General features: G+C 37.9%; 1 protein-coding gene across 2 annotated transcripts in view; it reads right to left on the bottom strand.

The window, feature by feature from the left end:
- Positions 1–16,105, bottom strand: part of ATG13 (autophagy related 13) — a 57,823-nt gene that overhangs the window by 35,467 nt on the left and 6,251 nt on the right. For both annotated transcript variants that reach the window (XM_023741820.1, XM_023741819.1), the window contains 3 exons: positions 3,404–3,485; positions 2,361–2,441; positions 1,776–1,895 (listed from right to left, as the gene is read on the bottom strand). In XM_023741820.1, coding sequence (XP_023597588.1) covers positions 1,776–1,895; positions 2,361–2,441; positions 3,404–3,472 — 270 coding nt within the window. In that variant the 5' untranslated portion in view covers positions 3,473–3,485. The remainder of the gene's footprint in view (positions 1–1,775; positions 1,896–2,360; positions 2,442–3,403; positions 3,486–16,105) is intronic.

The following is a 16,105-nucleotide window of genomic DNA, read 5'->3' as shown; positions in this document are numbered from 1 at the left end:
CTCCATCTGGTGCTTGGCTGAGTTCTTTATCTCTTCATTTGATGTTTTAGGGTTTCAGGATTGTTGTATTCTCTGTTCGGCTTAGTTTTTCGGATCTTTGCTGTGGAGGGACGGAGTAGTGCTTCTGCCTAGAGTGCCATTTTTCCTGAATGAATTTCTTAAGGCAAATTTCCGAATTAGGATTGCTAGATCAAAGAGTATAAATGCTTCTAAACTTTTTGATGTGTATTTCCAAATTGCCCTTCAGAAAGACTGTCTCTTTTCAAATGATGGAAGAGCCTTTCCCTCTTGTTCTATAGGGGATATTTTTAGGTAAACTCACAGTTACAGAATACCGTAACAGGTTCCTTTACTGAATCTTTTTTCACTGTCTGATGTCTTTAACCAAATTGTTCATCTCTATGAACAGATTTACTTAGCCTAGTGGATGGGAAAGAATAGGAGGTTAAAGCTGGAATCCCTCAACTCGATAACATCTCGTGTGTCATTTCTTGAGAATGATGGTCACGTGTCTTTGACACAAATAATCTTTTTACAAATCAGTTGGAAAAGGGCTATTCTTTTAGGTTTGGGAGTAAGTATGGGTTAGTTTGTGGAGTATAGAACTGACTCTTACTTCTTCCAGGTCAAATATGTATCCTTCATAGATATCCTTCTCATTAAGCTGTCAGCTTTAAGTAACAGGATGAATTTTGAATTCCACCTTTCTCCCCCAAAAAAACAAGAAATGATCAGATACTGGGGAATATCCAAAGCAAGTTATGTGGTTTCTCTAGAACAATCAGAACAGTTTGTAATTAGATTTCCTAGGAAATGATGCCTGGGAGAAGACAGAATTCTTTAAAGATTCCTTTTGGACCCTCAACAAATACTAGGAACATAATCCAGAGTATAAACTGTAATTAAATAAAGAGTAATATATAAATTTTATATTATTTAGAGCTAAAGGTTCCATGGATTATTAACATTATTCAATTAACAAAATCTGACAGCCTACTAAATGTCATCCCAGGCACTGTGCTAGCCACTGAGGACACACAGATGATTATTTATGTACACCCTGCCTCATTCAAAAAGAATTTGAGGAACTACAAAAGTAAGTAAGATGTGGCATAGCTGTTGACCTCAAGAACACAAATGTGCTGACTGCCTAATATATGTCGGATTATGTTATGTACTTTACACATAAGGATTAAATGAAAAAATATTATGGCCTTGCAAGATGGGTCATGTGTTGTCTAGTTAGGAGGTGTTGGTAGGGGTTGGGTTTAGTAATTTGGCCAAAATTACTGAGCTGGGATCTGAACCTCAAGCTTTGTAGCTCCCAAGATAAGGTGGCTTTTACCTCCCAGTCTAGTAGTAGAAAGAGATTAATAAACATATAAATAACAGTATCTGCCTCAGTCCTAATGTGCAAGATGAACAAAAATACATTTTAAAAAAATCACAATACAGCAAGTTATACTCTATAAACATAATTATAAACAAAGCATATGAAGTCTAAAAAGAGCACAGTTACCTCTTCTACTAGAAGAGGGAGATTTTCTAGAGTAAGAGGGTCTTGAAGGATGAGCAGAAATATGTCATATGATGATAAGGGCAAAGAGCCTATTCCAAGTGGATGAAGTAATAAATATAAAAACCGTGACCTCTTCAGAGAATGATAAGAAGTTCAGAGGGGGAAGAGGCAGAAATAAGGTCAGGAAGTGAGGTGGGACCAGAGTGTGAACAGCACTGAGTGCCAAGTTAAGACACCATCTGGGTCATAACCTTACCTCAGAAGTCTTGAGTGAGATTTCCACACACATAGACCTTCCGACAGCAGGCAGCTGCCCTGCCAGTGCCTTCTTAGCTTCATGTGTAACCTCTGGGATGTCCTTGATTGCTAAGTTGAACTAGAAAACAAAAGAGACTTTTGTATCCTCAACACTCACAAGGAACCTTATGGAAACATAAAGTAAGACTTTATGTTGGCTAATACAGACATTGCTTTGATTAAGGAGGACATTCATTCACCTCTCCCCTCCCCATAAGGGATATCCTACATCAAAAGCCCAAATCTCAGGTTGAGAAAGATAATTACCTATTACAAAGATTAGTTAACAAAATATTATTTTTGTCTCCCAAAGACTTAGCTTTTCACCTGTCACAGCAGGAAGCCAAGAATCAAATAAATCCAGGACTAACATTTGATAAAGAACATATTTTCCAAGTGAATGGATCAAACAGAATTAGATATTTTAACACTATGATTTAGTAACACTATAAACAGTATTCTGTATTACTGAACTTGAGAACTTTAAATTCATTCCGGTGACAAACACCACAGTATACCCATTAGCACAGAACAGGATTTTTACCCAATCTGAACCCGTTGGGGATGAGGATGAACGAGTACAAATCTTCTCGCCAAGTCGAGCCTGGACAATCACTTGGACAGTCTAAAAAATGCAAACAAACAAACAAAAAAAAAGGTGGAAAGCCTTAAAAAACTGATTTGGCTCCTGGTCCAATGCAGGGTTAAAAAACGCCAATTAATCATAACTATACCTCAGGAAAGGGTATAACTTAAAACAGTTAAGAACAGATTAAAAAAGACAAAACAACATACAAAAAAAAAAAATAATAATACTCTAAACCGTCCTGAGGGCACAGTGCCAACCAGTTAGAGGAATTATAGTTTGAGCTTGGAATGTGCACTATCCTCACGCGGCAGACAGAAAGCTGCACATGGTGGCTATGACTTTCATAGAGAAAAGAAGTCCAACTATGGGTTTAAATATTCACTGCCACAAGCTTATATAATCATAGTAGATTTAAACTAAGAACTGCCACAATTATTCATATTGCTTGGCCCATATGGCAAAAGTCTTCCAAATAAGTGGATTGTTCTAGCATGGCAGTGGTTGACAGGAAGGAGTGATAGAGGTGAAAATGGTGTTATTTTAGGTCTGGGAAAGTATAACTTCTAAAGTATTCAAAATTCAGTTTTAATTCCCTATTTACCAGGAAGGGAACAATAAATGAAAGACAGGCATTTCAGGGTAAGTTGATGCTTAGGGAAAGATACCCCAAATGCTGACCTATCCTACTCACAGTCTTTGTTCCTACCCCGAGAGAACATACTGTGCCAATAACCTGGCATAATAGCTTGACATTTCTGCAAACAGCCTTGCAAAAAAAATTTTTTTTTGAACAAGCAGCTGTGGAAAATTGGAAGCTACTTTTTAGTTACACCCCCAGTACCGCCTCCAATCTTTAGTTTGGTTTACACAGCCAGAAGCATCCCTTAAAATGGGCAAGCTGCAAGCTGTTATGCTACATTTCCAAAGAGGATTCTCAAAAGGGAGAAACATGGAAGTTCTTTCTAAGAGTACTAGGCTCAAGAGAATGGACATATTACCTTGAGGGCAAAAAACTTAATGAACTTGTCCAGGTCCTTCCTGTCCTGGGAACTGAGATCAGTTTCCATTGCCTATAGGAATCTAAAACAGAAAAAATAATTTTTTAAAGTGACCAGTATCTTTAAAAAGGGATTGCTAGATCAAAGCTTACAGAGATGATATTGTCTACTAGCTGTATGAATAGTCAAGTGGGAGTGGGAGGGAAAATTATTTTTTCCCTCTAAAGATACCAAAGTGAAAAATATTAAGATGTAGAAATTATCTTTTGAGGAAAGTAAATTCCACACAAAGAACAATATCTAGGAACCTAAAAAAATGGATGAGGACAAAACAATTTACCTGAATTTAAAACTTTGAGCTTTAAAAAAAAATATTTATTTAAAAATGCTTTATTACCCAGCATACTGAGGACTAAGGAGTTTTAATGAGACAAAATTCTGCTAAATCAACATAAAATTAGTTAATTGTATTCCTTCAAAAGACCACTAAATCAATTAAACTTTTTTTTTTTTTTGGAGGGGGGTATGGACCCGGTTGAGAATCTGATGACAAGTCCTTTCTCCAAAAAAATGAACATATATGGAAACATTTGCATATAATTTCAGAGGGTTCATGGATTTTACAAAATGCACCATGAAGCCCCAGGCTGAAATGGTTTGAGATGGGGTTTGGCATGAGGAAGAAAGCATTTTGGGAGAGAAGAGCATGAACAAAGAGGCATACGTGAGAGAGCAAAATGGGTTTTCCAAAAGATTGCACACAGATGGGGAAGTAGTAAGGCTGGTTGGGGATAGACCAAGAGTGTCTTGAATGCAATGCTAGAGCCTGATCTGCATCTTGCTGTCGTTCATTGCCATCAAGCTGCCTACGACTCATCGTAACCCCATTTGTACACCCAGTGTGCCCCAAGTAGGAGCCTATTCCAGGCTTTTGAGAAGTGACACAATCAAAGTGGAAGTATTATCTGAATGGTGGTTTAAAAAGATAGCTTTCCTGACACAATGTAGAACAGTTTTGAGTATGAAAACCAGGGAAATCATTTGGGTCCTTGGCAATAACTCAGGCTTGTGGTTAAGGCTAAAACTCTAGCACAGGCATGATTTGGAAATAGCATGAGTGGGAGACATTTTACAGGAAGAGCTGATAGGATTTAAGGACTAACCACAAAAAGGGAACAAAGGAGAGCCAAGGTTTTAAACTTGGTTCCTGAGAACAAGTTTAACAGGGTTTCAGTCAACAAAAAAACAGGGAAGCCAGAGTAAGAACTAATTTTAAGGAAAGGTGGAAACGAAAGAGGAGAGTTGGAAGAGAAAATGACTGCAGGTTTTTAAAAACACTGTTCTTTATTAAGGTATAACTTACAGTTAAATGTATATATATACCCATGTAATAATGACTCAAGATATAGAACATTTCTAGTTATTTCAGAAGGCTTCTTTATGCCCCTTCAGTCAATAAACCCACCCAAAGGAAACTATTATTCTGACCTGTATCACCATAGATCAGTTTTGTCTATTTTCAGACCTCTTATACGTGAAATCATACAGTAGGAATTCTTGTGTGTGTGGCTTTGTTTATTTAGGAGCCCTGGTGGCACAGTGGTTAAGAGCTTGGCTGCTATCCAAAAGATCAGCAGTTTGAATCCACCAGCTGCTTCCTGGAACTCCTATGGGGTAGTTCTACTCTGTCCTACAGGGTTTTTATGAGTTGGAATCGACTCGACAGCAACAGGTTTACTTAACATTATGTTTGTGACATTCATCTATATTGCTACATGTAGCAGTAGTTTATTTTTTTCATTGCTAAGTAGTACTCTATTTTATGAATATACATTTATCAATTCCACTGTTGATAACATTTGAGCTGTTTCTTGTTTTAGCCATTATTGCGCATGGCATGTGGTAAACATAAACACTCACTGCTATCAGAGATAAAGCCAGGTGTGGAAATGCTGGGTCACAGAGTATACATACTTTCAGCTTTAACGTATACTGCCAAACATTTTCCCGGAGCATCTGTACCAATTTACACCCCCACCTGCAGTGTTCCAGTTACTCCACATCTTTAACACCAGTTGGTACTGCCAAATCTTTAATTTTAGCGATTCTGGTAGGAGTGTGGTAGTATCTCATTTAATATGTAGTTCCTTGATGACTGCATTTCTCCTATTAGCACCTTTTCGTATGCTTACGATTTAGATATGCTTGTTTGTGAAGTGCCAGTTCAAGTCTTTTGCCAATGTTAAAAATTGGGTTGTCTTTCTTATTGAACCGTAATTATATATCGACTTGACAGCAATGGATTTGGTTTCAGTTTGGTGTGCATGTATGTGCGTGTATATATATACATATATTCTGGATACAAGTATTTTGTTGGATTTGTATACTGCAAATATCTTCTCCCAGTTTATGGCTTGCCTTTTCTTATAGAATCTTTTTTTTTTTTTAAACAGCTTTGTTGCGGTATAAATGACAAACAACATACTTACAGCATACAATTTGGTAAGTTTTGACATATGTATATACCTGTGAACCCATCACCACAAACAAGATAGTGAACATACCCACTCTCAAAAGTTTCTTCATGCCCCTCTGTAGTACCCGCCCCCCACTTAGCCCCTCCTTGGGAGCCCTGGTGGCACACCAGTTAAGCACTTGGCTGCTAACCAAAAGGTTGGGAGTTCAAACCTGCCCAGCAGCTCCACGACAGAAAGACCTGGCGATCTGCTTCCCCAAAGATTATAGCCAAAAAAACTCTATGGGACAGTTCTATTCTGTCATATGGGGTCACGATGAGTTAGAATCCACTCAGTAGCACCTAACAATAGCAGCCCCTCCTCAACCTGTCCTCACTCTCAAACAACCAGATATGCTTTCTATCACTATAGATCCCCATCTGCATTTTCTAGAGTTTTATATAAATGGAATCATACAGTATGTGCTTTTTTGTTGTTGCCTGGGTCAATATTTCATTTCTTTCTATTGACAAGTAGTATTCCTCTTAATTTTTTCCTTTACAATTAGAACTTTTTTTAGTGTTCTGTTAAAGAAAGCTTTGCTGATTTCAAAGTCATGAAAATATTCTCCTACATTTTCCTCTAGAAACACAGTTTTAACTTTCACATTTACGTTCATGATCTATCTCAATTTTTATATGTTATGAGTTTGGAATAAAGGTTCTTTTTGATGTTGATGTTAAAGCAAATAAGTTCAGTTTATTTAATAAGTTGAATTAAAAAAACTAGAAGATCAGTCTGAAAATGCCGAGTCAGGAACTAATGGAAAAGGTTAAGATTGAGGCTAAGTTTGGAGATAAAAACTGGATATTCTCCAAAAAGAAGTGATAGTTAAAACTACAGATGTAGATGAAATCATCAAGGAAGATAATAGAAAAAGAAAATAACAAAGACCCTTGGAAAATATCTATGTGAAAAGGACCACAAAAAGGAATGCACTGAGATAAGAACTAATCAGAGAAAGAGAAGGCAAAATAGTTTCTGAGCCATTTTCATTGAAATCAAGGGAAAAGAAAAGTTTCCTCCACAGATGAAGGAAAAGAACTGAGAAAAGGCCACTGGATTTGGCACTGTGTTGATAAAGACCTCTGAGAGGGTAGTTTCTTAGAGTGGGAGTAAGGAATGGACTCAGCTACTTCTGAAGTTAGATAGGGAAAGATCTCAGGCTCTTTGTTGAAAGGATTTTGTCCTACAGGGATATTGGAGCAATTTATAGGGAGGAGAGAAAAACCACTGAAGGAGAAATAAAACATGCAAGAGAACAAATAATTGTTGGAATAAGATGCCACAGGAGATGGAGTCCACTGTGATCATGTACATTTTCGGATTGATCTTCTAGTGTTTCTAATGAAGCTTATTAAAGGTTAATGGCCTAAAGTGATCCAAATTATAAATGACTTAACTTTTGAGGTCCATCATGTGTAGGTTTGAAAGCATTTGAAATGTATACCCACCTTCAGACTTTCCTAATTTTGATTAAAAAGAACACTAACAAATGTTTAAGTAAAAATAAAAAGACCTTTTAAAGGGTTAAACAGCTCAAGGCCTGGAAGTAACATAGCAACAGATTAGAGATAAGAACTACAGATTTGGTTGCCTCTATTTTACTCTAAAGTGGTGAGGCATATTTTCTCCACCAGAGCATCTACCAATGCAAACATTGTAACGGCACAATGAGTCTCACACATTTTTGAACAAATAGTGGCACTAAAAAGATTGTGTAACTACAGTTAGTTAATAAGCCAAAAGTGCTGAGGTCTCCACTGGGGAAAAAGTTATCTCTCAGGCATCAGAGCTGCTTGTTCCCTTAGGCCCAGACATTCACCAGTTAATTCACCCTTTACAGCACAAATGTGATGTAAGGTTTACATTATGCTTTGCTTGTATGACTAATCTTAGTAAAGTATTATATCATATTGCTCCTACGCTCCAGAATTTGTGGCAAATTCTTCAGCCTGTTAAGAATTCCCATGTAAAGTCAACAGGGAAAACAGGTGATGGGATTTAGAAAAGGTGATCTAAAGGTGAGAGGCCTGCTGGCACTTTCAGAAAGGATCTTGGTCACTGAAACAGTTAAACAGTGAGCCTGGACCACGGTCCAGTCCTTGAATTTACATGCCCAGAAAACGAATTTTGTTAATCAAGGTTTCAGGAACTATTTCAGTTACAAGAGACAGTTTGTATGCCATAATTCCAATTTACTAATTGAGAAATAAAACCACCAAGTAGGAAGAGAAGTGTCAAGTGATCAACATGTTGTCATTCCTTAAAGCAGAACATTTTGGGAAACCAAAAAAATATCAGATAGTTAATTGGTATCACCCCTCTACAGGTTTCATGTATGTTTGTCAACCACAGGGCAAGTAGGTGAGAATTCTGCCATCCACTCTAGAGAGCCTGAAAATGTATGTATTTAACTTTCTTTAGACTTTGCAGATCACTGCCAACACTGTCATTGTTACCACTGTCAAAATGACTGTCTCATATTAAGGGTGAAGGCTTCCTGATAGGGTTTTAATGCAATACATCATCAGCTGCATGGAGACTAAGCCAAAGAAATAGGACTTTTAGATTACCACTTAGTTCAAGTCAGGGCCTTTTTTTTTAAAAACCTCTGCGCATTCTAGTTTCTCAACTATATTGCAACTTTTCTGTAAGCTCCAAATTTCTTGCCCCTTTCTTAATAATATGCTGAATATGTAAGTTCATCTGAGCTACTTACTACCTTCTTTATTAAATTTTTTGCCTTAGAGACATAACCTAGTTACTATGTATAGTTTCAGATATTTTTCAAAATTCTATGTGGTTCCTACTCATATATTTAATTAATTCTTATGAAGTTTTAACTTTTATAAAAGGATTTAATTAGATTAAAAATATACATCATAATGCGCTCACAAATATCACTGTCCCTCCAAATTTCATCTACACTTATTTTCCCCTGATTCACTACTTGCAGCTTTTCTTGTCTGTGAAATAACCTCATTTAATTAAGGCCTTTCTTCAAGAATTAAGAAAGTTAACAAATAACAAAGACTATTTACTGGACCTTAAATAGGAATTTTAATTTAGTAACGTTCTCTACACATCACTTTCATGAATAAAATTCATAACAACAAACAACATTTTGAGGTTCCCAATGTGTTAAGACTACGTGTATAGACTTATACCAGAGTAAAATATTTTTTTAATGTTGTAGTTTAAATGATGTTTACATTCAAGTTCATCTCCCATACAAAAATTTATACATACATTGTTATGTGACCCTAATTTCTCTCCCCATATTGCGACAGCACACTCCTTTCCACCTGATTCCCCACGTCCATTCAACCCGCTCCTAACCCTTTCTGCCTTCCCATCTCACCTCCGGACAGAAGATGCCCATTTAGTCTCTTGTACCTACTTGAGCTAAGAGACACACTCCTCACGAGTATGACTTTATGTCCCACAGTCCAGTCCAATCCCTGTTTGAAGAGTTGGCCTTGGAAACTGTTTTATTTCTGGGCTGATAGAGAATCCAGGGGCCATGCTTTCCAGGGTTCTTCCAGTCTCAGTCAGACCATTAAGTCTGGTCTTTACCAGAGTAAAATATTTTTAAACAATTATCTGAAAAAACAAAATCTCCTTTTGTTGTGTAATGGCTGCAGATAATCACCAACATCCAAATACTAGACAGAAGATTGTATAACACAGTTTAAACACAAGTGATATAATCAACTGAGGGAAAAGTACACTTAACAAGATAGGTTCTCTATCTGGGTCTTTTACTTACCTTTGTACTGAAATGTTAATTTTAATTGAAAAAATAAATTAGAAGAGCTCTATCTATCAACTATCTCCCCAAACCCCAGTTAAAAGCATAACGTAAAAGCTATAAATAAACTCCAAAGACAGAAAAAACAGAAGAGGAAATAAGAAATGAAAATGTCAACAAAATAATGGAAAATAAAAAGTGAACAGATGGGTAAGCATAAAGGTCTCAATGTTTATTTCCACTTACTCCTAAAACATCATTAAAATGACAAAAAAGGGATTATAAAAAGTATAAACCAACATGAGTAAGAACAGGTGAGGAGATAACAGCATCAAATTTCTGAAAGGTGGAAAGTACACCTACTCCTCACTTATCAACTATCGTTACCCAACGTTGCACATTTACGACAATTGAAAAAATCTATTATCTGACCATTTTGTTCGTTAACAACGTACATCTGGCAGTAACAAACACTGAGGTGCAAGCTGAGAGTAACGCAGGCTGTGATGGATAGTTACGTGTCAGCTTGGCTGGGCCATGATTCTCAGTAGTTTGGCAGTTATATAATGGTGTAGAGCCTTGATGGTGTAGTAGTTAAGAGCTTAACTGCTAACCAAAATGCTGGCAATTTGAGTCCACAAGCTGCTCCCTGGAAACCCTATGGGGCAGTTCTACTTTGTCCTGTAGGGTCGCTATGAGTCAGAATTGACTCAATGGCAACATATTTTGTTGGTATAATAATGTAATTTGGCAGTTATGTAATTATGTAGTCATCTTCCATATTGTGATCTGATGTGGTCATCCTCTATTTTCCCATAACGACCTGGTCTTTGGAACCTAACCATGTCAATAAGTGAGGAGTGAGTGTAGAAGGAATGGATAATCGACTTCCAACAAAGCTGAAATCAAAGCCAACAGTCGTGGAAACTCTAAACAAGGCAACCTCATTTGTACCAAAGAACCCAAGAGAGGTTAAGGAATTAGAAGCACCAGATACCTCCTAAAGTAGGGTGGCAGGTGGGGCTGAAAACAGGAGGATTGTTTGAAAGTCCATAGAAGAAGCAGTTAGACACCTACCCCCAGTCCCCAATCCCACTCAGACCAGTATATAACTCTATACAGTTAGAAGACTGGATGTTAACTTTTAGAATTTTGAGCCCCACCCACAGGTCCCGACCTCACTTGGCTCGCAAAACACTGGCAACCATATTGGAGACTTTCATCATGTGACTGGTGATCCTTGGTTGTCCTATTCACACTTGTGCATACTCACTGCCGTCGAGTCGATTCCTACTCATAGCAAACCTATAGGACAGAGTAGAACTGTCCCCATAGGGTGTCCAAGGCTGTAAATCTTTATGGAAGCAGACTGCCACATCTTTCTCCTGTGGAGCAGATGGTGAGTTCCAACTGCCAATCTTTTCATTACCAGCCGAGTGCTTTAACCACTGGGCCACTAGGGCTCCTCATTTCTGCATAAAGTACCAAGAAGACAGTTAGAAGCTCAGGGTATATGAGTGAGGCTAGCACAATGGTGGGCCTCACAGCAGGGTCCAAAAAGCTAACATTTCTAGGAGAAAACATAGGAACAAATCTTGGAGTCCCCCCCGCCCAAAAAAAAAAAGACTAAACCCATTGCCATTGAGTCAGTTCTGACTCATAGCAACCCTACAGGACAGAGTAGAACTGTCCCATAAGGTTTCGATGGAGGCACCAGTGGATTCAAATTGCCGACCTTTTGGTTAGCAGCCGAGCTCTTAGTAGGCAAAGATTTTTTTAAAAGGACACAAAGGACTTGTATCTAGAATACATAAAGAATGCTTACAACTCAGTAATAAACAACCCAATAAAATATGGCTGAAATTTTGAACAGGTGCTTCACAAAAGAAGTTACATAAATGGCTAATAGGTTGGCAAATGGGATATTGATACAATCTTCCCACAGATTGCTTATTAATTACAAAGGGAAGTCTGGTGGACACAATTTTAACAAAATAATCAAAATTAACATACCAACAAATGAAAAAACCTACACTGAATCCCTTCTGATGTGATGTAGTGAGATACTGTATCATTTGTGTAGTTTTCCTGCCAAAAAGGCATAACCTGAATCTAACCATGAGAAAGCAATCAGGCAAACTCAAATTGAAAGTCAGGACATTCCATAAAATAATAAGCATCTATTCTTTAAAAGAAGGCAGTGGTGGATCTTGTGACAGAACTTCTGCCTTCCATGTGGGAGACAGAGGTTCCATTCCTGCAGATATACCTCAACTGCAGCCACTACTCATCTGTCAATGGAGGCTTGCTTGTGTGTTGCTATGGGGCTAAACAGGTTTCAGTGGAGCCTCCAGACTAAGACAGAGTAGGAAGAAAGGCCTAGTGATCTACTTCATTGGCAAAAATCAGCCAATGAAAACCCTATGGATCATAACAGTCCAATCCTGTTTTGCATGGTGTTGCTATGAGTCCAGTCGAGAGCCAACTCAATGGCAGCTAACAACAATTCTTCAAAAATGTCAGTGTTATGAAAGACAAAAAGAGGCTGAAGAACTGTTTTAGATGAAAGGATACTAAAGAGACATGACAACTGAATGCAGTGCTTGATATGGACTGGTTCCTGGGTTGAAAAAATAAAATTGCTATAAAGGACAATACTGCAACAATTGGCAACATATGAACACCCGACTGTACACTCAATAATACTGCATCAATATTAAATTTCCTGAATTTGATACATACAGTTACACTTTGGTCAATGCTCCTGTTCTTTGGAGATACAAGTAACTCCTCTCAAAGGAAAAAATAAGAATGCATACATTATATTATACAAAGTGAGAATGAGAGAAGTAAGGCACTGTGGCAAAGAGTGAACAATGTGTGAATCTAGATGAAAGGTATGTAAGAGGTCCTTGCAATATCCTTACAATTTTTCTGCAGATCTGAATTTATTTCAAAATAAAAATATTTAAATTAACAAACAAATAAGCAAACAAAAACCTTCCCATCAAATGGTCTACAACATAGTAGGGAATTTATAGTCCTTAACTAATTTTCATCCCATAAAGTATTCTAAATTAGGTGTATCCTCTTGTGGCCCTACTTCAAATACAATTTTTCAAACATCTGAATGACTGCTGTAACTGTACTTCAAAGATCCTATCACAAGATATCCTTGCTTCAGAGTGAAACAGCCAGAGTTCAATGTACTGTGCTATGATAAACATGAGTTTAAAAATCTCTGAGGGGGAATTCTAACAACACGGTGGATTGTGCTTATGTTGTCATTTCCTCTTCCCACTACAAACATATAAAAATGTGGATGAAATGTAACAATAAAAAAGTTTTGATACACAGCTGAACTAGAAAGACTGAGAAATCCCAGGCTCCAGAAAAGAGGTAAGTTAAAGCCACAGATGTAAGAAAAAACCGATGCCAGGGGAGCTGAGGCCTTGGGGAGTGGGGTTACGTTTTTCTAATGAACACATGACAGACAATAGGAATGGGGGCAGGGGATAAGACCTTAACCTTCTCAGCAGGTAGAAACTCAGTCCTCTGCATGAAACCCCAGAGGCAAGTGATCCTTGATCTCAGAAGATAGAAGAATCCTGCAGGAGCAACAAAGAGGTTTGTGATCTATCATGGCAAGGTTGGGAGGTGGGCAAGTCACTCTCAAAACTTCAAAAGCATTCATTAGTAAAGAACATGGGTGTGAGATCCAAAGTTGCATTACCTACATGCATAGTATGGAAATAAAAAGCCAAGAAATTAACCCCAAAACTGGCCTAGAACAAGTGGAAAGATTGATGGTTGCCAAGGAGTCGGGGGAGGGAAGAGGGATGAACAGGTAGAGCACGGCTTTTTAGGGAAGTGAAAATATTCCATAGGATACTGTAATGGTGAACACATGACATTAATTAAACATTTGTCAAAACCCATAGGACTCTGCAACACAAAGTGTGAACCCTAGAGGGCCGTGGGGACCATAATCTCAGAAAACATCTAGCTCAACTGGCATAACATAGTTTATAAAGAAATGTTCTACACTCTACTTTGGTGAGTAGTCTCTAGGGTCTTAAAAGCTTGTGAGCAGCCATCTTAGATACTCCACTGGTCTCACCCCATCTGGAGCAAGGGAGAATGAAGAAAACCAAAGACACAAGGGAAAGATTAGTCCAAAGGACTAATGAACCACAACTACCACAGTCTCCACCAGATTGAGTCCAGCACAACTAGATAGTGCCCGGCTACCACCACTGACTGCTCTGACAAGGATCAAAATAGAGGGTCCCAAACAGAGCTGGAGATAAAGGTAGAACAAAACTCTAACTCACACACACAAATAAAGACCAGACTTACTGCTCTGACAGAGACGACTGGAGAAACCCTGAGAGTATGGCCCCTGGACACCCTTATAGCTCAGTAATGAAGTCACTCCTGAGGTTCACCCTTCAGCCAAAGATTAGACAGGCTCATAAAACAAAGCAGACTAAATGGGCACATCAGCCCAGGGGCAAGGATGAAAAGGCAGTGAGGGACAAGAAAGCTGGTAATAGGGAACCCAAGGTTGAGAAGGGGAGAGTGCTGACCTGTCATGGGGTTGGCAACCAATGTTACGAAACAGTATGTGTATAAATTGTTTAATGAGAAACTAATTTGCTCTGTAAACCTTCATCTAAAGTACAATACAAAAATTAAAAAACAAGAGTGAACACTATTATAAGCTATGGACTTTAGTGAATAATGCATAAATATTGGTTCATCAATTATAACAAATATACCACAGAAATGCAAGGTATTAATACGAAAAACAAAGTGCAGGGTGGAGGGTGTAAATGGGAACTCTCTGTACTTTCTGCACAATTTTTCTGTAAACATAAAACTGCCATAAACAATAAAGTCCATTAAAAAAAAAAAAACTGGTCCAGAACCATTAAAACCTCTGAAAACACAGGCAGAAGCAAGCCAGAAACAGTCTTGGGGAAAGCTTACACAGCCTTGGCTCATCAACACTCTCCTGCCAGGGAACACCCATAGCCCTTCCCCCGCCCAATAACTTTTAGCTAGATGAATTCATAATTAAAAAAAAAATTACAGACTGCATGTGGAAATAAAACACCAATAACTCAAAATAACATGACAATATGAAAGAGACTACACATTTAAGATAGGAGAAGGGGCAAGCTAAGAGGAAAAATGCTTTCACATGTGACGTTGTTAAACACCTAAGAGAGGAACTCATGGCAGCTGCAGCAACGCTAGGGCCCAAACCACAAGGAGTTGGCAAGCGTATGAAAAAAGTCAGACTTGTAAGATCTGCGTATAAAGTAGCAAGTTTTGGAAAGCTACAGAGCTTGAGGAGTAGTGGGAGTGGTAAATTGGAACAGAGGAGTGTGGGTAAATTAGTGATGGCTGGGAAGAAGGGGACGTAGAGCTTTTGAACTGGAACAGCAGGGCTGATTTAGGATGTTGAAAAAGGTAGTAGGTTGAATTTCTTGAATCAGTTTATATACTTTGGAAAGACTGAGATACACCTCACATACCATAAAATTTACCATTTTAAAGTATACAATCAGCGGATTTTAGTATAGTCACAGGTTGTGCAAGCATCACCACTAATTTTAGAAAATTTTTATCACCCCTGAAAGAAAAATTGTATCCACTATCATTTACTACCCTACTCCTCCATTCTGCAGCCCCTGACAATCACTTATCTACTTTCTATCTTATTTGCCTACTCTGAACATATGTACATGGAATTATACAATATGTGGCTTTTTTGTCTGGCTTCTTTACTTAGCATAATATTTTCAAGGTTCATCCATGTTGCAGCATGGATCAGCACCTCATCCCTTTTTATGGTTGAATAATATTCCATTATATGGACATAACACATTTTGTTCATCCATGCATGAGCTGATGGACATTTGAGTTGTCTGCACTTTTTGGCTATTATGAATAATGCTGCTCTGAACATCTGTGTACAAGTTTGTGTGTTACCATATGTTTTCAATTGGTATATACCAAGGAGTAGACTTGCTGAGTCATATGGGAATTCTACGTTTAACTTTTTGAGGAACTGCTGAATTGTTTTCCAAAGTGGCTGCACTATTTTACATTCAGTAGTGGGTAAATTTTTTAAAGTAGAAGTTTAATTAACAGTAGAGTACAAAACGAGAACAAAGAGGGCAGAGATGACAGACACTGTATATGTGTTGCTCTTCTTTTCCTTTTTTCCAAGAATTTCCCTCTTTCTCACAGTCCTTCTCTGTTCTTCCTTTCTTTTTTTGATCCATACTATGAAAAATGTTAAACATTACTCAACTTCAGCAATTTGGGATAAGTCCTATCCTTAACCTCTGCAAGAAACCAACATAATTTCTCCCTGAAAGAAAATAATGTCATCCTAGCCCATAAATGATCTCTATAATT

Source organism: Trichechus manatus, unplaced genomic scaffold (assembly GCF_000243295.1).
Source record: "Trichechus manatus latirostris isolate Lorelei unplaced genomic scaffold, TriManLat1.0 scaffold00191, whole genome shotgun sequence".
In the NCBI taxonomy this organism is placed as follows: domain Eukaryota; kingdom Metazoa; phylum Chordata; class Mammalia; order Sirenia; family Trichechidae; genus Trichechus; species Trichechus manatus.
The sequence above is the reverse complement of the archived record's forward strand: the minus strand, read 5'-3'. Positions and strand labels throughout refer to the sequence as shown.